Raw genomic sequence first — 22,715 nt, forward strand, 5'->3', positions numbered from 1 at the left:
TTTGTCTCATTTTCCCATCAGTGGAATATGGATAATCATATTAATCTGCCTCACCAGGCGATGTGAGGACTAATTAAAAATGAGATTAGATTCAACTGAAGTCTTTCTAATGTGAAAAATATTAAACTTGGTGGTGCATGTCTGAAATGCTGTTAGATTTCTGGGAATAGTCTCTTGCTTTGGGGCCACTTGTGACCCTGATGACACTGTAGCTAAGACTAGAATGCCCACAGCCTGCCTGACTCATTGGCCAGATCTCACCTGTCCTTGTTTCATGCTCTGCATGCCCAGCCTGAGGGCCAGGCCTGTCCAGAATTGCCTAGTAACTGAAGATCAGAAGCCAGTGCTCTGTCTACTTCTTAGTGTGCCCTCTGAGACCTGCTTCCTGCTTGTCCTCCTCTGACCTCTTCTTCATGCTCTTTCTTTTCAGACAGGATCTCTGGAAATTCTATAAGTTGATGAATCAATAAAATAGCTAAATTGATAAATTCACCAAATAACTCATGTGTTTTGCTTATGCTCACTTCACCTAGGTGGAAAATGCCCTGGTACATAGAGCTGGGTTTCCCAATCTTTTGTAATAGGGATCTGCCTCCACTAGGTCATTATGGGGGTGCTGTGCATGTTCCTGTTTCTCCCCCAAATACTTGTCTTCCTGATGTGGCTCATAAAGTCCCAGACTTCTCACTGGTGAAGTCATATTTTACCTTAATATTTTATGTCTTATTGAGTTGCAGATACTTATTAGTCATTGGCTCCCAAGTATGTCAGCTGCTTTCCAGAGGAGTAGGAGAATATGCAGATACTATAGTTGAGATGAGTACTTGGTTAGGGGGTTGCCAGAAGGTGCAGAGTCCAGCTGGGAAGTAGGGTTGATGGGGGAAAAAAGGAGAGACTGGGCTGGACTGAAGACAAACTCTGACACAGCATTGCTGCTGTCACTCAACTATCAACAATAGAACATAGAAGGGATAACTGGGTACTTCAGACAACTTTGCTTATGTATTTTGCTTGCCTCAAAGCCTTGTTATGTATAGTCGTTCTGTCTTCATAGTTGGGCAAGGTAAAAGGTAAAATCCCTGGGATTACAGATTGTAATTAAGAGAGGAAGAATGACAAGGCTGTCCAGTAGTTGCCTCTGGGAGGCTGTGTTCCACCTTCACAGAGAGGCAGCCATCAATAACCCAGAGAATCCAGGCTTGTTATGCTCAGGAACTGAAAGAACAGCCACTGGTCACATAGTATACATAGACATTATTGGGTGTTTATTTTATGCCAGGCACACACTATGAGGAATTATTATCACCATAACCAATCCTGTTGTACTGATGAAGAAACTGAGGGACTGAGAATCTATTTATTTATTTAAAAAACTAATTATTTTTTCATTGTGCATGTTTATGGGGTACAGCTTGTGGTTTCAGTACATGCACATATTATATAATGATCTAATCAGAATAGTTGGCATATCAATCACCTAAACATTTATCATTTCTTCGTGATTATAACATTCAAGGTCCTCTTTTCTGATTATCTTGAATATACAGAACAATATGATTAGCTATTGTCACCCTAGGGCACCATAACCTATTCTTCCTAACTAACTGTAACTTTGTGCCAGTCTATCAACCCTTCCCCACCATGCCACCCCAACCACTTCCTTCCCTCCGGTAATCACTATCTTACTCTCGGGCCGAGCCCGTGGCGCACTCGGTAGCGTGCTGCGCTAGCAGCGCGGCGACGCTCCCGCCGCGGGTTCGGATCCTATATAGGAATGGCCGGTGCACTCACTGGCTGAGTGCCGGTCACGAAAAAGACAAAAAAAAAAAAAAAAAATCACTATCTTACTCTCTATTTCTCTTTTAATTTTTTTTAACTGTTCAATGATAATTGTATATATTTATGGAGTACAATATGATATTTGGGTACATTTATACTGTGTGCAATGACCATATCAGGGTGCTTAGTATATCCATCATCTCAAACGTTTGTTACTTCTTTGTTTTAGGAACATTCAACCTCATCGCTACTAGCTATTCAAAGTTACACGGTACTTTGTTGTTAACTGTTGTCTCCCTGTATTACTATAGAACCCTACATCCCATTCTTCCTATCTCTCTACTATTTTGAATCCACTGACCACCCCTCCCCATCTCTCCTTTCCCTTCCCCACACCAGTCTCTGGTAACCACTATTCTGCTCTCTACTTCTCTGAGGTCCACTTTTTTAGCTCACACATATGAGTGAGAACATGTCGTATTTTTCACTGTGTCTGGCTTATTTCACTTAATGTAATTTTCTCCAAGCTCATCCCTATTGCTGCGAATATCAGAATTTCATTCTTTTTTATATCTGAGTAGTATTTCACTGTGTATATATACCACATTTTCCTTATCCAATCATCCGTGGAAGGACATTAGGTTGGTTCCAACTCTTGGATATTGTGAATAGAGCCACAATAAACATGGGAGTGCAGGTGTCCCTTTGACTTGATTTCTGTTCCTTTTGGGATTGCTGGATTGTATGGTAGTTCTATCTGTAGTTGTTTGAGAAATCTCCATACTGCTTTCCATAGTAGCTGTACTAATTTACATTCCCACCAACAATGTGTAAGAGTTTCCCTTTCTCTGCATCCCCATGAGCATTTGTTATTCTCTGTCTTTTTGATAATAGCCAATCTAACCGGGGTGAGATGATATCTCAGTGTTGTTTTGATTTCATTTCTCTGATGATTAGCAACGTTGGGCATTTTTTCAAATGCCTTTTGGACATTTGTATGTCTTCCTTCGAAAAATGTCTATTCAGTTCCTTTGCCTGAGGGACTGAGAATCTAATTAACTTCCTAAAGCTCCAGAGCTAGCCAATGTGGAACCAGTCATGAGCCCAGGCGGTCTGATTCCAGAGTCCATGTTCTTAAACTGGTAGGAAGATTAAAAACAAAGCAATAAATAAATGACCCATAAACTAGGAATGACAAACTTTAGACATGAACACAGGGTGCTGACCACCTGTTAGGACACCTTCCTGGGATTTGCAAGCTTTGAAGCAGAGGAAGAGGAGGTGTACAAATGAACTCTGCTTAGCAAGAATCAGAGACCAAGAGAATGAGACTGGAGAACATGTTGTGAAACATATGCAGCTGATCAGCGGATGAGTGGGTAAGACACACAGACAAGCCTTCTGTAGATAGAGGGAATGTAAACAAGACACTTGCACAGAGAATAGGTTCCATATGGGTGAAAGTGAGACTGGATGAGCTGACCAATTAACAGAGAACAAAACAGCCGGGCTGACAACCCGCATGGAGTGATAGGTTGAAGATGAGAACCGCAATAATCAGCCACATAAATTGAGCTGTCCATTGACACAGAAACTCAAAACCAGACTGGGGCTAAAAGAAACAAGACTATTGGCAAGAGCATAGTCTAGAGTAAACATGACACCTCCCTTCTGCCATTCCACAACTCGACCAGACCTGGATGTTACTGGGGGTGATACAATAGTATGTCTAAGTTATGGAGAGAGACTGGCAGAAATTCGACAGGATAGAAGATGTGCTGGGACCCTCTAGACTGTGTTTATATGGGGAAAGAAAATGTGTAGAGCTTCTCACCGTGAGCTAGGAGAGGGCCTGCTGCCTCATCAGGATCTATGTCCCACGACCCAGTCCTTAGATTGTGGTAAGGATTCTTTCTAGCTAGTTTTATAATGAGCAGATTTTTTGAGAAAAGCATATTATGATTTGAATAGTCAAGATGTCATAGGCAAACCTTTATCTCCACCAGTCTTCTACCCAAATATAACCATTCCCCAAGCTCTGACAATTCTTCTTCACAATGCCCCTCCCATTTGCTTTTTTCTATCTCATATTTCCACGGCCAATTCCCTTCTTAGTTGACATTACTTGGAATCAACTTTTACCTGTAGCTCTCTCCTGAACATTCCCTGTATAGTCTCCAGACCCAACCTCTGAAGCATAACTTTTTTCACGCTTTTCTTCTCAAAAAAATTTCATTTGTTTCCTATTATGTTCAGGGTATGGATCAAAGTCCTCTGGATGGAGATTTTGACCTATTGGTCATTAATCCTTGAAGTAGAAAACCACAGATATATTTTTTTCTTTTCCATCTGAAATCTTGGCTTATATATGGCCTTCCTGCTGGAATTATTCTCCCCACTTCTCTGCCCAAACCCCATCCCAGTTCTAATCCCATGTGCTCCATAAAGCCTTTCCAAAGTATCTCAGCGCCTTCCCTTTCTGTACTTCTGTATCTCTTATTAGTGGTGGCATTAATTACTCTGGGAACTGGCCTTCCATTTGTCTGGGATTTCTTTGCAGCTGTCTCCGATGTTGTTCAGATTCTGCTGTATTCAGTACTCATGCCACAAAAGCTTCTTTAAGGCAAAGACTTTGTCATGCATAGAACCTACTGTGATGCCTTGTACATAGAAGATCCATGAAATAGTTATTGGTTAGATATCCTGGGATTCTAGCAACTAGCCCCACGCGTGGCTCATAGTAGATGTTTTGCAGTTAAATTTCCCATAATGTTACATTGCTTATGGATTTACGTGACACTGACTTTTCCTCAGACAGTGAGGACTGGACAGTGAGAGGCTGGAACAGGTGTGTGGTACTGAGTAGGGGAGTTAGGCATATCACTTCTGTATGACAATGATGCTGGGGGCAGCATGAGCATCTCGGGGTGGTCACAGCACAGGCCAGGACATCAGACACTGGCTCCACATTTTATCTTCAGACACATTCCTAAACACATACAGCCCTTGGTTTTCTCCTCTGTAAAATGGGCATGATAATAGCACTTTCCTCACTGGGTTATTGCAAGGATTCGATAAGATCATGTGTCTAGACCTTGTGGTTTACAGCACGTGCCATATAGAAAATAAAAATATATGATGGTTTGTAGTTTATAAAAACAGTTTTACCTTCAGGTTTGCTTCCTATGCCTGCAGTTCCCAGAGAAATTGTGTGTGTATAAAGTAAAGCATATATTTTATGTTCTATATCTATAATATAAATGTTATAAATTATTAATTATTATACACATATATATCTTATATACACGATAAAGAGAGGAAGCATATATATATCATATATGTGTACCATATATGCGTGTGTGTGTATATATACACATACATATATGTTCGAGGGTATTTGAAAAAGTTCATGCAAAGATCCGTATTATCTTTCAATTCAATTCTATTTTTCACTAATTTTTTAAAGTACCCTCGCACATATAAACATATATATATATATGCACACGTGTATTGCATATATCTGTGAAAGAAAGAATGATAGAGAGAAAAATACTGTGAACTATATTCTATGAACACATGAAAACTCAGACAGATGTAGATTTAGGTTTACCCCAAAGTGGAACACTTTCATCTTTATGAAGAGCTGGTCGTGGCGTCAGAATGGAAGAAGGCTTTGTCACCTACTGTGGTTTCCGTAAACAGCTCTTCTCACCCTAGAAGTCTGTGCTTTCTCCTCAAAATTTGTCTCCGTGTGCTTGATTGCTGAGGAAGGGAGGGAGAGGGAGAGGGAGGGATGGAAGAAGGGAGGAGGAGAGAGTGGGAGAGAAAAAAAAAATACGACACTCTGCAAACAGCAGTGGGGCCAAGAAAAATATTTAATCCAAACAATGGATAGTGTCGTTTCCTCCCACAGTCTGCATTCCCCGTCATCTTCCACGGGCAGGCTTGGGGGGGTCAGGAAATGCCAGGCGGCCTGGCGGTGTGCGCTGGTGCTGGGGGTGGGGGCAAGCACGCGTGTGGGGCTGCAGTGGAACATTCTGGTTGCCAGCTCAGGCCTGCCTCAACCTCCCATGAGCTGAAGGGTGGCCACAGAACCAGGAGATGGAGAGAGGGAAGTAAAGGCTGAAAGTCCAAGCCGGACCCCGACAATTTGCCCTGGGCCTCCTTAGAGGATCCGTGGGCTTTTCCTTCTCTTCCCCAGCTGCAGGTCTTTCTGTGTCTGACTTACACCTGTGTCCTCATGCTCCTCCTCTCTTTCGCCTTCCAGAACTGTGTGAGCTCTTGAAAGGAGCATGTGCCGCTTCATGTTCCAATCATGTGGGCTGTGGCCCTGGCACAACAGCTGCTCAAGGGCCAAGGGAGGTGGGGTCGAGACAGTGGCCACCTCCAGAGACCCCAGAAGGTCCTGCCCGCCTCGGCCAGGTGTCTCCACTGGCCTGCCTGAAACTCTGTTGTTTCATCCATCTGAATCTTTAAGTTTGGTGTCTCTAAGAGTGTACTGTGGGTGAGTCTATACCTGGAAGGTCGTGCTAAGCTACTTTCCATGATGTTTGAGGGAGAGTAATTGATAGTGAGAACAAATACCTGGGGTGGCTGGAGCACAAGGTAGGGGGAAGTTTACCCGATCTTGGAAGAAAGAAAAGAGGAGTGGAAAGCAAAAATTGTTCTCACTTCTTCATTTTAGAGAGTCAGTTCTGGAGAGAGTCCACCAGTTTCACTCACATTAAGCACTTACAGTAATGTATTAGATATTGTGATCGTGCACAGAACCTACTACTGGTGGGAGGGGGAAAAAAAGGAATAGAAGAGGGAGCAATACAGAAGTGTTGCCCCCAGGGTACTTGCACAGTTCCACCCTCCTGTGTTCAAAGTTTCTGTCTTGATTTTGAAACATGGTGGCCTGGCTCCAATTAGCTAGAGAGGAGGCAGAAAATTCTTTGAACAAACCATTGTCAATCTGTTTCTCTAATGCCATGCAGCAAGACTGTGTCAGGAGACCTTGCAGGCCACCTATACCAGTGCCACTATGGAAACAAGAAGAAGAAAATCATGAGAACTAATGGGCCCACCAGCCTCATTATGGACCTGCCTGTGAGGTCTGATGGTGTGTCATTCTTAGTTGTCGTGCAAGCCCAAGCACAGGCTTTGCTGCATCAAGAACACCAGTACTCTGGGAGCCCAGTGATCAGGCCACTTGGAGGACTGCTGCTGATTCTGCACAGTGTTTTGAGAAGTGTTGCTGCATGGTTGGAGGAGGGAGGGCCACGCTGCCATGAAATCAGCCTTCGACAGCAAAGTATTGGGAATCACTGGTATACAGTCTGGACTAACAGACTGCAGAGGATCAGCTGCCCCAGAGTAAGAGGGATCCCATGGAGGACAGCAGACACGGATGGAGGAGAAAAAAGTTTTGGACGGTTTTATGTTTGGTTTGTTGGTTTTAAGACGTGGAGTTAGGGTTTGATGCAGAAGGGCCAGGGAGTGACCCTATGAGTGATTATGGAGATTTATGGAAAGAATAAAGGTGGCGGCAGGTTGTAGAGCCCTGAATGTGTTCACCGTCTGCAAAGTATATCTTGGGTAGTTTTGGTAACAGCTGGGGAAGGAGATACGGTCAGAAGACACCAAACACCTTACCATCGGTGAGACCTCCGGGTCTCAGGAGGGCCAGGACACATTCCCATCAGGGGCTCACGACAGTGGCTCTCAACAGAGGGGCAGATGACAACCTTGCAGGAGCACTGTGTCGTTTTGTGCAGGCCCGTGTGGAGGGGTGTTCTGTTCCCGTACGTCTGTCCTTGAGAAGCAGGGCTCTAACTTTGAACTGATGTTTTCCTGGCACAAATATATGCAGAATTCACCTGAACACACCCTGCCCACTTCACCATTCAGAGCTCCAACTCCTTCCAGCCACTCCACTCCTGCCTGGGGGTGGGCAAGAGCCCCACGTGTTAGGTCATGTTGGGCCAGGAGGAGAGGCTGTGTGGGGAAGCAGGCTGGTGACAGTCCGGACGACACTGGGTCTTTATTTGCAGCTAAATGAAAGGGGCTGCTGGGAGGTTACTTTTGGCTGGAATGTAAGTCCGGGAGAGTCTCCTCACCTTCCTGTTTTCCTGTGGCACATGTCAGAGAAGAAGTGTCTGTGATGGTTTGGGGTTTTTCAGAGGCTGAGACACCCAAGTCACCACGATGGTTTTGAGGAGAGCCCTAGTTTCCGGGAGCCAGTCAGGCCTTTTCCCCTGTTTTTACAAGTCCCAGACCCATTTCCCTTGTCACCTGACCCTCCTTCATGACTTAGATATGTGCCTTTGTAGTGAAAGTGAACAGGACAGGAGGCTTTCAGGGGTGGGATCATCCATGGTTTTGACTCTAAGGTGTTGGTGGCGGAATCTTGAAGTTGTTCTGACTCAGACCCTGAACCACAATGGCAAAAGCACTGGTAGTTTTTCCACTGCCTTCATAAAACTCTGATTTATTGTGTGCTTACTATGGGTCAGGTGCTGTGCTAAGTATTTTACCTCTGTTTGCTCATTTGATCCTTACAACTGTCCTATAAAGCAGGTGTTGTTATTCTCATTTGCTAAAAAGGACACTGCTGCTTTCAGTTAAGTAACTCACTCAGATTCTACTAGTTGCTAAGGAGCAGATCTAGGAGCTGAGCATAGGTCTATCTGTGCTCTTGATCATCTTTCCCTACAGCCTTGATACTTTCCTGGGCAGACACTATTAAGCTCTTGGGCACCTTGAAGTAGATGAAAACGTTACAGGTGCAAGAATTCATTTGGTCTTATTTTGCTTGCTTTTCTTTTTCCATCTCAATTTATCCTGACTATTTCTCTCAGGAGAGATTAATTTTTGTACTACTTGATGATTTATATTCTACGACTTTGCTTTGGTCCTGGTGTCAGATATAAGAAAGCTGATTATAATCAGGCTTCTCATTTAGCCCTGTAAAAGTACATATTTGCCTTTTTTGAGGGTCTGATGGACTGTACAAGAAGAGGTTTGAGGCCCTACACAGAAGCTATCTGACCTCACAACACAGAAGCTATCTGAGCTCACATGGACCGGTAATGTGCAATAGACCACGAACTCGACCCCAAATCGACAACCCTCTAGCCACCCAACAGAATGTGTATCTTCACTGCCTTTCTTTCCATTACATCTTGCTTATCTATTGTTTGTAGAATCAATGCCTGGCCTTCAAGGAGGTAGTCTTTGCAGTTTCAATGGTTAGCTGATAACCCAGCAAGTCTGTAACATCTTACTGATTAGTGACTTAGCCAAGGACTGGGTTTTCATCTTGTAGTGGAGCTGGTAGGCAAGAGCAAATCTCTCGGCTCCCAAGTGAGCCAGGCTACCCATGCAGCATCACCAAGTGACTGCATCATTCCATATCAGTCCTCACAAACATAGTCTTCTTTTGAAAATACTAACGTGGTCACTTACAATTTCACCACCTTGCAAAGGGCCAAGACCTAGGCCCCTATTCCCAAACAGCTGTTAAAACCCAACCTAGGACAACCATGGCTTACTGCCTTCTTTCTGCTCTGGTTTTCAGTCTCTTTCTGTTTTTTTTTTTGTTGTTGTTGTTCTCTTGGGAATTTCCATTCCTTTCTTATGATCCCAACTGTGAAACTGAAAAGATATTGTTATATTTTACCCAACGTTTTTAGATGGTTTATAGAGGGAGAACTTTCAGATGGTATATTTTACTACCTCTTTCTACTTCCAGAAATGAATGTGTACCATACTCTGTACCTAGTAGGGATGTAATATGTGTATATATATACATACACACATATATAATACATTGTATATATATATATAATATGTATCTATATACACATGATTTACACACACACACACTGTCTCAACTCCAGTGTCTACAGTGTCTGTGTTTATTGTAAGAAAATAAAAGGACCAGATGCACATAAAAGATGAATTGTATGTAAATTATATGATTCTTACAAAACAACATGCCTAGAAAATTTTCTAGCAGTACAGGAATAATGAAAAAGAGGAATTTGGTCAAAAAGTCTGGAAATGTATTAGCCCTCCCACTTCAAAATAGGGCAATTACATTTATTTATTTGTTGAGAATCTACCATGTATCAGACACTGGACTAGTTGCTGGGACTACGAATATGACTAGATCCTGGGTTTTTGACAGTACTTCCTGAGTGTTGATTCCTATAATAAACATTTGGATAAAATATACCATAACTCAGAGACAAGGAGAGCTCTTTAGATCCTGGAAGCCAGATGAGATTTTTAAGAGCGTGTTGTATCTTTTGTAGAAACTATTCCTGATCAATCCAGCTCAAGATATCTGTCTATTTTTATTTTACACTTTCCAAGAAGATTGTATCAAACCCACAAGTGCGACATCATTGGAACCCTCCCATCCCGAGGGATGAACACCGGAGGAGTTTTCCTCTGATGACGGCAGCGAGCAGCAAAACATCTGGCTTTAGCATTTTGAGGCCCAGAAATAAGTGGCTGATGTGATCAGAGCACAGTGCTGCTCTTCCTGGGGATATCAGAGTCTAGGGAAATATGGGCTACCAAGCCACAAGTCTCAGAAGGAACTACAGTGCCAGGAGCTTATTTGGGATTAACTTTGAAACCACAGTTGAGAAAAACAGAAGTGAGGTTGTGGTGGTCCCAGGGAATTGAAAATGTATATGTGACCATTTCTTTGTGTTGGATCGCTGGGTTCACTTCATATTAACACCCCTGTACCTAAGCCCCTTTTGTAGAGGTGCCAGAGGAGTTTAAGTTACCAATAAATTAAAAGACCAATGAAATCATAAAATAATGTAGCATGGTATAGTTGAACATCAGATCAGGAATCAAGAGATCGGGGCCCTGTTCCTAGGATTGCCCCTAACTAGCTTTGGAAACATGACAGCTCACCTTCTTAAGGTTCCATTTCATCATTTGCAAAATGAGGGTTAGCATGTACTAAATAGCATCTGCTAAATAGTCTTCAATGCTCCTCTAGCCTTAGAATTTTACATATCTATAGTCCTTTAAAAAAAAACATCTCTTCTACATATCGATTTCCTTTTCTTTGGATAAATACACAGTAGTGGGATTGCTGGGTCACATGGTAGTTCTATTTCTAATTTTTTGAGGAATCTCAATACTGTTGTCCATAATGGCTGTGCTGATTTACATTCCCACCAACAGTGTGCAAGGATTCCTTTTCCTCCATATCCTCATCAGCACTTGTTATCCTTCATCTTTTTGACAAGCAAGTAGTGTCCTGATCATCAGGGGTCCCTGAGGGGCCTCAACAGCCTCTCAAGTTCTGCCCCTGGGATTCTGCGAGGCTGTACAGTGGGTCTCCACTTCTGAGTTTTTTGCAGTCTTTGGATATGAAGTGCAGGCACCATGGACACAGCAGGCAGAACCATGGGGTGAGAAGGAGAACGAAGACCCGGCCAGAAGCCATCATTCATTGAAGAGCCAGAGAAAAAGAGAAAATTAGTGCACAGATTTGCATACATTTACATAGAGAGTCCATCTGCTGAAAGGACTCCTTTGGGGGCTGTGCCACAGCTGCTTTGAAACAGGTCATCTTTTTTGGGCCTGTTGGATCCTAATCAATATGAAGAAATGGATATGGATCTGATTTGTCACTTGCATAACTAGAAGGTTTATTTAGAAGTGATGTGAGAGAGAGAAAATAGTGTTTTGCATCAACTAAATATTTGATCAGCCTCTTCTCCCGGTCGAAAATATTCCTTGGGATGATAAAACAGGATTCTGCCCCATGCCTTACCTGGTGGGATGCAGTCCTTTTTGGCTGAGATCTCAACCTGTAGCGTAGCAGAGCAGAAGGTCTGAAGTTGAAACTAACTTTTCTGAAACACCAGCACGATCTCGAGTTCTCTTTGCAAGCTGTAGAAAAAAAATGTTCTTGATCTGATTCAAGTAAGGGAGGTATTATTAACTAACCAAGGCTCATAGAACTCTTTCTGAGAGTGGGTTCTGTGATAGGCAGTCTGGGACCACACATCGGTCTAATTCCCGCCCCCCCCCCTTCTCCTTAGACAGTTCTCTCTGACTCCTTTTCCCCTCAGAATCATTCAGTTCTAAGCTCTTCTCCACAGGGGCTAGATGTAGTAGAGCCAGCCCCTGAAATCAGTCTCCTCCAGCCCCCAAATCTAGATCAGGTACTTACTTCTCTCCTGTTCACATCTTGATGCTAGCACTGAGCTATCACATGGAGCTAAAGTTACTTATGGTGGGTTCCCTCAAAAGCTGGAACTATATTTTATGTATCTCTGTATCCCCATAAAAGTACCTGACACACACAGGTGTGGAGTGAGGGATGCTGAGTGACTGAATAAATGACTACACCCACAGACAGCAGACAGGGCCACCGTCTCTATGGCCAGCTCCCCAGAGCAAACTTAAAACAGGAAACAGCACCAGATTATATAACATAAAAAAGAAATTTAGTTTACTTTTTCCAAAAGTTTTCAAAGTGGGTATAGTAGGATAGACTAACACCTTTCCTCTTATGCCATCACTTATACACAGTCATTTATTTGGCTATCTTGTCTGCCTAGAACACAGCTACCACCAAGAGGCTGGTAAGAAAAGCCTTCCTATAACAACTAAAATAGTTATCATAAAGCTCACACATCATAAGAGTAACCCAGGCACTTTCTCAGGTCTAGGTCTATTATACCTAATAACATTAGGTATAATTCTAAGGGCTTGACTTTCTGGATCAAAGATAAATCACACCTGAGGGGTGTGTGTGTGTGTGTGTGTGTGTGTGTGTGTGTGTGTGTGTGTGTGTGTGTGTGTGTGTGTGTGTGTGTGTGAAGTATGGTGTGTTTGTGTGTTGGAGGAGGCACGTAGCAAAGGACAGACCCTCCCTGTGCAGTGAAAATAATAATTGTTCACGTTGGTGACTTTGTGTTCTATAAGTTCTTAAAAGGCAGGGAAACAGACATTTTAAAAAGATTTTTTCTTTTATCAAAATAATTAAAATGAAAGTGAAAAGTTACCCCAAACTGTATAAGCTTAAGGTATTTGGAAAATGCACTTGGGTGGATCAGTTTATTTTCTGACATTATAGGATAAATGAGGTGTGTCTGTAAGGCTGGTGAGTTCACCTGCCTACAAGGTGTGCAGAGAAACCAAGCCTAGTACCCTGCCTTGGGAAAGTTTCCTGTGGGGAGGAGCGATGTTCAAAGTCTAATCCCTTCAATTACTGGAATTAAAGCTCCTAGTCTACATCCAGTCTTTAGATGCTTTTAAACTTTGGATCAATTAGTCATTTTTCCCTTTCTATTTTTTTCATTATAACTTTGGCCTCAAGCTGTTGAGCTTCTCAGACACATGTTGCCATAGGAGACTTTGTTTGTTGAGGGTGGAGTGGTGGTTTTTGGCAGGTTGGGGGAGGAGCAATTAATTCTAATAGGTATATAGTAAATTAAACACTTGAGTCTTTCCAACCTTTCCTCTGTAGTTCTGCTCCTTTTTATAAATTCCCTTGTCTTCCCAGATGACTCTTTAAGAGCAGAAAGAAGGAGCTTTTAGAAATCATTTCCAGGCTACAGCAATGGAAATCCAGTGGGACCTAGTGAAGGTCACCTAGACCATTACTGCTCTTGTCAACATACCTTACCCAATGTTCTTGAGATGAGAAGCCATCCTTGGTAAAGACTTTGGAAAGAAAAACTCCCCAGGATCTTTTACTAACCCCTTCAAGTATTTCCATTGTTCCTATGAAAAAGAAGGTATCTTTAGATCTACCTTTAATCCTCCATTCTGAAGACCATACTTACATGTGTAAGAAAAGCATTTTGGGTGCTCCTTGGATTTTTGTGGACAATTATATGGAAAAGAAAGAAAGAACAGATCAAGTTTTGCCAATGAGTCAGCCTGGGTTGGAGGAAAAGTAACAGATGTAGTGTTAGATGAGTAAAATATACTCCAAACACTTGAAAAAGAAAAAGAAAACTCTGGGGAGCTTCAGTAGATGTATCTTGCCCTTCTGGGAGTACCCAAGAACATCTGTAGGTGTTAAGGATACATTAGTTATATTTTGACTCCTATTATTTGGCCACAGTTTTGGACCTAAGTCCTGATTTTATAGTTATTCCAAGTTATCTAGAGCCAGAGTAGCTGGCTCCAGTGTTAAAGACAAATGCTCATCTCGGCGTCTTTGCCTTTTATCCCAGTGGGGCCCATGTTGAAAACAGAATTCATTTTCACTTCCTGCTCTCCACTGACATTGCTGTGCAGCTGTGTGACAGCTGTTGAGTTGTACCCCACAAGTAGCAGCTTTTCAGTGGTTGGCAAACTGGTATATACATCTGGAATGATGTTCAAATGACCTCAGGACCCCATAGAATAAATCAAAACATTGAAGTAATAACTTGGATAAGCTTGTTCTGACGTAACTCAATTGCTGAAAATTATTTAATGGCCATTTTTGAGTTGAGTGATTTATTTCATCAAAGCAAGTGAGAGAGGGAACAGTTCTTCTCTTTGACATTTAAGGAGGGTGGGGGAAGAGAAAGTGATTTGAACATGTAAACTGGTAGGTGGCCTCAAAGCTCAAGAGTTTGATGGACCAAAGAGTTTGATGATATGTTTCCTGAGGCTTTGCAGTTGGGCATCAGCTCAGGATGGGAAGCAGCCAAGGTTATTGAGTAGGTGGACTGGCTCATGTACCCTCCAGAATGCTGTGGAGCAGTGTTTCCCTCCAGAGGTAGTTTTCTGGAGAAACAATGCATTAAGTTGTTGAGCTATTTTTGAACTACTTGTTGCTCTTCTTATCATACATTCCCTTCTGGAGTAAAACACTCCATTAACTCTGGTTTGGCCTGGGCGCCTTTCCCATTTTGGTTCCTATCAACTTGCAGTGGTAACAGGAGTGAATGGAAACAGTTTAGCTTTCTCTACTCTAACCTTATGTCTAGCTGCTGTGCATGAGGTGGCTGTATATGTGGGGATATTTCTGTTCCAGCACTGGTGACCTCAGCCCTGGGATCACTGCACTGTGGACGGACATCATTTGTGTCTTTATAGCACCAAAAGACTAATAGAGTCTCTAAGTACCAGTCTTCAGTGCACCAGGAGAAAGGGTAGAGTTTATGGTTCTTAATATGTGAGAAGCATCACAAAGCCAAAATATGTGAAGTCTAATACCAAGCTCTACCTGACCCCAGCTGGGGGACCCCGGGGAGATTCTTATGTTTCTGTGCATCGCTGTTTCCCTACTGATAAAGTGGGACTTTTAAAGCCAATTCTGCCTAAGGCACATTCTTTTCCCCATGATTAACAGAGTTAAAATGTGTGAAACTGTTTTGTAACCTACGTAATATAAAAAGACGTATTATTACAAGAAGATGAAAAGGTTGATCAGGAAGTTTAAATGACCCATCTGGACCTTCGAGCAAACCAGGAGCGGGTGCTGCCGGTGAAATTTGAAAATTCCTTAGGCCCAGTGGATTTATCTTGAGATTTTTCAACTTCTTCAGAATGTTAGGTCAATTTGCATTCTGCCCCTTGGGTGCTACTCTCCCATAATATCTCTGCAGTTGTATGGATTGTGTTGGGGGTGGGGGCGGGTGGAGAGCAGGGGAGGCGTAGTGCAGCTGGACTGAGACGCTGACCTCCAGCCTTCTTACAGCCTTTTCAAGCAGATGGTTGGTGTGATACTATCAACAACCGGGCCTACTGCCACTATGATGGGGGAGACTGCTGCTCTTCCACACTCTCCTCCAAGAAGGTAAGTGGGGGCGCCTGCGGGTGGGGCAGAGCAGCGGCTCCAGCAGTGATGGCAGGTTCTTCGGCTTGCCCTCCTTCACGGTGTATCATAATTGGTTCTTATTCAAGTCAGGAGGAAATTCCAATGAACAATCATTGGAGAGTCTAAAGTGACAGGATTAGTGGTGTTTCACCTAGGTTCTTAGAAAACACTAGTTCTCTAATTGTCGGTCCAGTGACTCCTTCAGAAAAGCCATGGCTTTTGCTGCTGAAAGACTCACACCTGCTTATCATTGTCCAGGAAACTTCTCTGTAGGCAGGGAAAATAAGAGTCTCCTCTCCTTGGGGAGGCAGAATTGACAATAAAATGCTATCCAGTCATTATTTGTCTTCATAATTAAATTAATAACCTTACATAGTGTATTCTAAGCTTATTGCAGACACATGTGGAGTGGCTGTAACAGGCTACCTGGACCAGTCTCTGGATTATGTCCTGAGCAGTAATGCTCTTCCCGATGTCCTTTATCCCTATTACTCTTGGCTCTGCTAAATTAGCAGATAGGCTAAAGCTAAGCCTGTAAGATGGAACAGGCTAAAATTTTGTAATCGTATGGGTAAAAATCCAAGTGCTTCAAAGATGTTTAAAGGTAGTTGGCCAATTTGATGAATCAGAAATACGCACGAGATGTTATTTCCTTCCTTGTATGCATCTCCACAGTAAAGCCACACCTACCAGTCACCTATTTGCATACCTGAATACTACGTCTGTTAATTGTTAACATTTACTGATTGTTCACTATGTGACTGTTTTCACCACTAATGTGAATTAACTTATTTAATGCAAAGCGCTCAGAGGTTCATACTATCACTATTCCATTTGGCCCTCTTTCACTCTAAAAACCAATAAATCCTGAACTAAGAGAAACAGATCAAGAGCTTGGACTGCAGGTCGGCAATCAGGCCAGCTAGTTCCTGTTCTCAGTTGTGAAAGTAACTGGTCAAGGAGCCCATTTCTGCACAGGAAGGCATGATCGCTTAGGAAGAAAGCAAGCAACTGTCTCCTCACTTCACACCCTGCAAATCTAAGATTTGTCTTTAATGAGTCTCAGTGCCTGTAGCCAGCACACACAAAAATTGGGACTGCAAAGGCACTTTACCCCTCTGCTGACTCCTAAATCACATTTTACTTCATATGTGCAAATATGCTGGGAAATTTCCCCAAACAACCCCACCCATTCTCCAATCCACTTGCCCAATCACCAGGCCCATCTTTTCTGTGACTTGGACTGATATTGTATGTAGCATGCCTATTCATTTTTTATCTCACTTGATTATCAAAGCCTAAAAGGGAAGAATGTTTGCCACTTTTACATCATGTCTCCTGCATGCCCAATTCTCTCCAATGATAGTGATAGACACTCAAAAATTGATGCTTATCTGTCAGTAGCTACACCAGCAGGAAGAGAGCACCTGTCCTGGACCATCTGTGGCCTGGGGGAGGAACAACTACATAGAAGGAAGGCAGAGCCACCACAAACACTGGGCGGGGAGATGCAGAGTTTCACCAAGCCAGAGGGTATCTTGGGCTCAAGAAAGAAAAAAGCTCATGCTTATGAAGGTGGCCGAGATGATCCTATTGCCTCCAAAACACTGAGGATCAGAAGTCAGAGAACTAGTCTATTGAGTCTTGTCTTTCTATATAGTAGTATTATTACCCTGAGTTAAGTCACTCAACCTCCCTTGGCCTTCCCTGTAAAGAGAAAATGCTAACATTCAACATTCATCTTTCTTCCTCTATAGGAACCATGTGAAGGCGATAACAGCAACCTAAAAAATAACAGCATAGTTTTAGACATTGCTGATAATATTGAAGCAGTAGTAACGGTAGTTATAGGTGCCTGGCAGTGGATAAGGATTTACACCCATGATCATATTTAAACCACACAAATACCCTCTGGAGTAGTTTCTGTTGTCCTCCCCTCTTTATGTATGACAACAGTGAAGCAAGGACGATTAACTTGGTTAAGGTGACATGCTATGTAAGTGACAGAACTGAGTGATATTAACCCATAACCCCACACTTCCCCTGGGACCAAGTGAGAAAAGTGAAAGCTGGTTAAAAAGTGTGAAGCTTGGCACAAAACAGGTTCTTTCAAATTCTCTGTCATTCCCCTAGGTCATTCCATTTGCTGCTGACTGTGACCTGGATGAATGCACCTGCCGAGACCCCAAGGCAGAAGAAAATCAGTAACTGTGGGATCAAAGCCCTCCCTCCACTGCCCTGGAGGCAGTAAGAAAGGGAGGCCAGCACGGGAGGAAACAAAGGGTGAACGAAGAAGAGAGGTCACGGGATGGAGGAAGGAGGAAGAGCGTGAAGGATGTTATGAGAAACGCAAGAGGATATTGATAGGTGCCAGCTAGTGCATCAAGTAGCCTAAGTAAGGAAAAATCATAGACAAAGCTTTCTTTAAAGGGGCAGTTGATTAAAAGAGGAAGGATAAATATGATAGATGTATAAGGACCGTCCTCCCCCATTTGTATTCTACTCAACCCCGTCCTCGACTGTTGCCCTTCTTCCCACTCTGCATCCTGCCAACTCTTCAGCCCCACCCGGCTTGTAAACTGATACCAACATACTAGAAGAAAAGTGGCCAGGGACACTCTGTTAACACCCATGTGAAGTGGATTGCCATCTTTCAGGGCTCGTCTACTCTAAACTGGCTCTTTCCCTTTCTTTTGTGTAGTCTCCCTTAAATAATGAGGTTAGTTATTGATTCTTTATAAGTATTTAAACATAATTATATAAATATATTATATATATTATATTTTTTGCTGTTTACTAAGCTAAAAATTATCCATTGTTCCACACATGCTGCTGTGAAGTTCACGTTCAAAATGAATACTGAGGCTTTGAGGACAGAAAAACAAGTTCTTCTGCCATGGGATTGATGGAGACTGGTAGGTTGAATGGGAAGTGGAGAAGAGGAGAGAGTGATTAAATGAAATTCTGGGTGCTCGCATGTCACCTAATCATTTTTTTATGACCTGGGAGCTGGGCCCACTTAAAGGAGATGGAAGGTGGAGGTCGGAATGATTCTATTAAGAGGCAGGGAAAGCTGAGAGTGAGTACGCATTGGTGATGGTCTGGGAGTACTACACTATGGTTCTTGAGTACCTAGTCAAAAAGACCACGTTAACTTTTCTCCACTTCTCAGAACTCTCTGTTGGAGTTGGTGAGGCCCAAGATTTTCTCCATTTACATATGTGCCTGTTCCAAGCATAGCTCTCAGCCAGCCAGACAGCCAACAAGTTTGTATTAGGGATCCTTCTCTGATCACCAGGATGACAGGGACTCACATATTCCTCATCCTTGGCCTGTGGTTTCACTCCTTGCTAGACATCCCCAAGCCTGGCCATCATGCACAGCCACATGACCAACTGTTGATTTTCTGGGAAAAAGATGTTAAGGAAATGACATAGGGGAAAGGTGGGAGATGGAAGAACAGGCAGAGAAGGAGGAGCCAAAGAAGGCCATGGAGTGTTGAGAGTTAAATCAGGGCCGAGGGCAAGAAGATGAAACGAGTCAAGGAGACTCAATCCCTGTTCCAAGTCTCCAAAGAACACCCAAGTGGATCCTTCAGACAGTGCAGAATCGGTGATCAATTCTGTTCAAACACAGTGGAGGGAATCTGTGACCCAGAGATTTCGACTTGAGCAAGCTATGGAAACACATGGAGCGAGGGTGACACTCTGTGGGGAGAAAGAAGAATTTCAGTGATTTAGGGTCCATCTTGTTGTCTTTACCCTTTCATTTTCAGTAGGTGGGCTGCACGTAGCATAAGCACAGTGGCCTGGCCGTATTTACATCCCAGGCTCACTCTTTTTTGCATGTGGTCTATTGCAGTTATGTTTTATTGTAACGGCCTTGGAAAGAGCCTAAGGAGCTAATTTCTGTTCAACACCCTCATCTTACCATCTTAGGAAGGGTTGTGAGGATTGTCTTCCTCAAAGTTTCTTCTTCAGTGGATACCAAGAACAGGTGAAATTTAGAGTTCAACCGTAATTTCACTATATCTGCTTCTTGGCTCTGACCACACTTTTTCTACTCCTTCTATCAACATTAAAGCAATGGCTTTGCAAACAGGAGGAGGAAATATTACCCACACTATCATGTAGGAAAGAACAATATTCTGGAACGGAAAAAAAAAAAACAAGGATAAGGCTACTACATACATTTGTCCATGGGTGTGTGGAATGAGGGCAGCAATGTCACTGGGGAAAGGGGCGAGCAGTTTGCCCATCCAGAACCCCTGTCCTCTGTATTTCTAACCATACAGCAAACTATAACCTAGATACCATTCATTGTCCGGGGTCACACTTAGTGTCCTCAGGGAGACAATAAATATTTATTTTTTGGATTCTGATTGACTTCGATATGAAAAGGACAGTGGAAAAGTTTAGATTCTCTATTTTTTTTTTTAAAAAAAAACACGTTGAAAAATTGTTTTCTTGGAGAAAATATACAAATTTCTGGAAACCGATCAAGCTCTGCCTTAAGGAATCCTGCCTTGTCTGACATTGAGGCAGAGGAACAGTTATCGTGGGCATAACCCAGCTCAGGAAAGCTGCAGCTCCCATAGGAACATGGAACCTGTGGTTCACGCCAGTGTGTGTCTGTGCTCAGTGTCTCCACAAAAGTAACAGTGAGACCATTTCTGTTTCATACTTATTTAAAAATATTTTATTCTCTGTTGGCAACATCTGCAATTCACTACTGCCCTGGGAAAGTGAGAGGACAGTTCCAGTGGTGTGTGAAAAGCCCTCAGGCTGAAGGCTGCCCAGCCACAGTTAGCTGAAGTCATTCGGAGATGGCAGGTTCTTCCAGTCTTTGTCCCTGTGGCCTAGTGTTTTGAGTAACTCGGGTTGCTGATAAAGTTGAAGGACTGAGACAATATAGTTACAGATCCCAAGAATATCAATTCGCATTCGTTCTATGTGGTGGTCTGCATTCTGCTGCTCTTACCCACCAAGGGAGTCAGTGAGGGCCTCACCCAGAGGCTCTTCTGTCTGTTTCTTTGTTCCAAAATCACTTCTCTGCTTCCTCTTTTTCCTAGTAAGTAGGAGCTCTGGTACCAAGGTTGCCCAGAGCTGACTGACTCTAATGACTAGCATGACAGCCTCAAATCAGAGAGACATGGATGAGAAGACAGAGTGAGGAAAATGGGCAGCTGCTGGCAAAAAGTGGAGGTAAATAGCTCTTCTTGATTCTCTCCTTCCATTTCCTCCATTGCAAGGCATTGGACTGGCGCTTCCTCTATTCTGTGCGACCATTATTGAGCGCGTCAGTTAGCACCCAGGGCATGGCTTGAGTGGGAACGTAGTGAAAGAAGCTGATCTACTGTATTGTAATGTAAAACAGCTACAGTCAGTTATTTTGTAAGATTATAAGATGTTCATTAAAAAATCAGCACTCAAATGTGAAGTGTCTTTGGTGTCTTATTCTTTGTTTACATCCTTCCATCACTTTTGAGTCACTTTCCATTGGCTTGTGCCAGGTCTAGGTATCAGTCATTGGTTAATTGATTGATTGGTCATTCCTTTCAGTCATTTAAAAATGATTAAGTAAATAGAATGTGTAAGGAAGACACATACAAAAAAGTTCACGAGAAGAGATGACATATACAAAAGCAGAGTATGTAGCAGTCATGTCAAGTGCTTCATGAGTTGTGAAGTCAAGTGCAAGAGTCACTTACAGTTCAGAGGAAGTAGGCATCCCTCCTAGATGCCAAAGGTAGGTTTAGCATTTGGAGGATGGTTGGTGAGGACGCACACAACCTGACAGGCAGAAATGGGGGTGGGAGAGGAGAGTCCAGGCAAAGTAAAGAACAGATTTGAGGATGTGGAGATGGGACTGGGAAAGTCTGGGCATTATTGGACATTAGTGAAGCATCCAGCATAGCTGGAAAGTAGAACTAAGCTAGCAATGTACTATGCATTTCATAAACACAATCTTACTTAGTTCTTACAACAGATCTGCAAATAACATATTCTCACTTCATAGATGAAAACACCAAGCACCAGTTTGGTGAAAAAAGTTCCTCAAGGTCACATGACTGGAATTAGGTTCAAGTCTGGTTTTGTTGAACACTGAGATGTAAGAAGGGACAGAAAAATGATGATTAATGGGATGCGGAGAGGTGGAGACATGTCTGAAACAATATCTCTGCATTAAACCTACATAACCTATAAGAGTTATCATCACTAACAGATAAAGGAAGCCAGGAGGAGTAGGCTTTGGAAGAAAGAGTATATTTGCTTTTTATAATAAACTTTGTTTGAGGGCCAGGTTGACAAAATGTCATATACAGCAGTATTCAGCTCTTAGAGGAGGCTTCTGACCTGGAGCCAACTTGTCAAGTTCTTTAGACTACCTGGCTGCTTGGAGGGTGGAGTAGATATCTCAGAACACCTATGAGTCATCTGCGAAGACTTGAAGAATAAATAGGTGGAAATGTGAGCTTGGAATTTGAGAGAGGTATGTGGTTACAAATAAACATTTGAGAGTCAAATGAATATTACCTGGCATTTTACTTATGGTTTAAAAGCTGCTTTTATATGCTCTCTGGCTACCCGTGGGCTAGGCAGAGCAAGAACAGTTTTGTTTGGTTTCTTCCCACTTTATAGATGAAGAAACTGAGTGTCAGAGAGGTTATTGGAAAACGTAAGTTCACGTATCAAAGTGCAGCTTGGATAAGGAATCCAAATTTTCTGTCCCCAAATATAATGTGTTTTCCACTAGTAGCTGAGTCTATTTTCTTTCCTGTCCATTGTCCATGGCAAATGGTGAGAAAATGGAGGGCAAACCTTCTTCATCACCCTCCTAGCACCCTCTCTTCATGCCAGGTCCTGAGTATAAGTAGATGCCCTTGCACATGCCAGTTGGGCCAGCTGGACAGAAACACCTGGAAAAGCTGCCTTCTCCTTAATGGCTTCCCCAGGGGGAGTCCTGGACAGAGACTTTGGAGCTCTGGTTTCCATTGACTGACAAACTTAAATGACATGACAAGTCATCTGTCAGCTGGGAGACTCACTGCTCTTAGATTCAGGATATCCTGATGGTGAGGGGCAAAGGGTGAGAAAGGGGAGGTAATGAGAAGGTTTTACAGTCATAAATAGCTCCAGGGCATCTGTGG

The 22,715-nt window shown here is 42.9% G+C and overlaps 1 protein-coding gene across 1 annotated transcript in view; it reads left to right on the forward strand.

The window, feature by feature from the left end:
• Positions 1-17,773, forward strand: part of PAPPA2 (pappalysin 2) — a 259,746-nt gene extending 241,973 nt beyond the window's left edge. The window contains exons 21-22 of the mRNA XM_063106943.1: positions 15,446-15,544; positions 17,699-17,773. Coding sequence (XP_062963013.1) covers positions 15,446-15,544; positions 17,699-17,773 — 174 coding nt within the window. The remainder of the gene's footprint in view (positions 1-15,445; positions 15,545-17,698) is intronic.
• The last annotated feature ends 4,942 nt before the right edge of the window (positions 17,774-22,715 follow it).

Source organism: Cynocephalus volans, chromosome 8, assembly GCF_027409185.1.
Source record: "Cynocephalus volans isolate mCynVol1 chromosome 8, mCynVol1.pri, whole genome shotgun sequence".
Taxonomy (NCBI): Eukaryota; Metazoa; Chordata; class Mammalia; order Dermoptera; family Cynocephalidae; genus Cynocephalus; species Cynocephalus volans.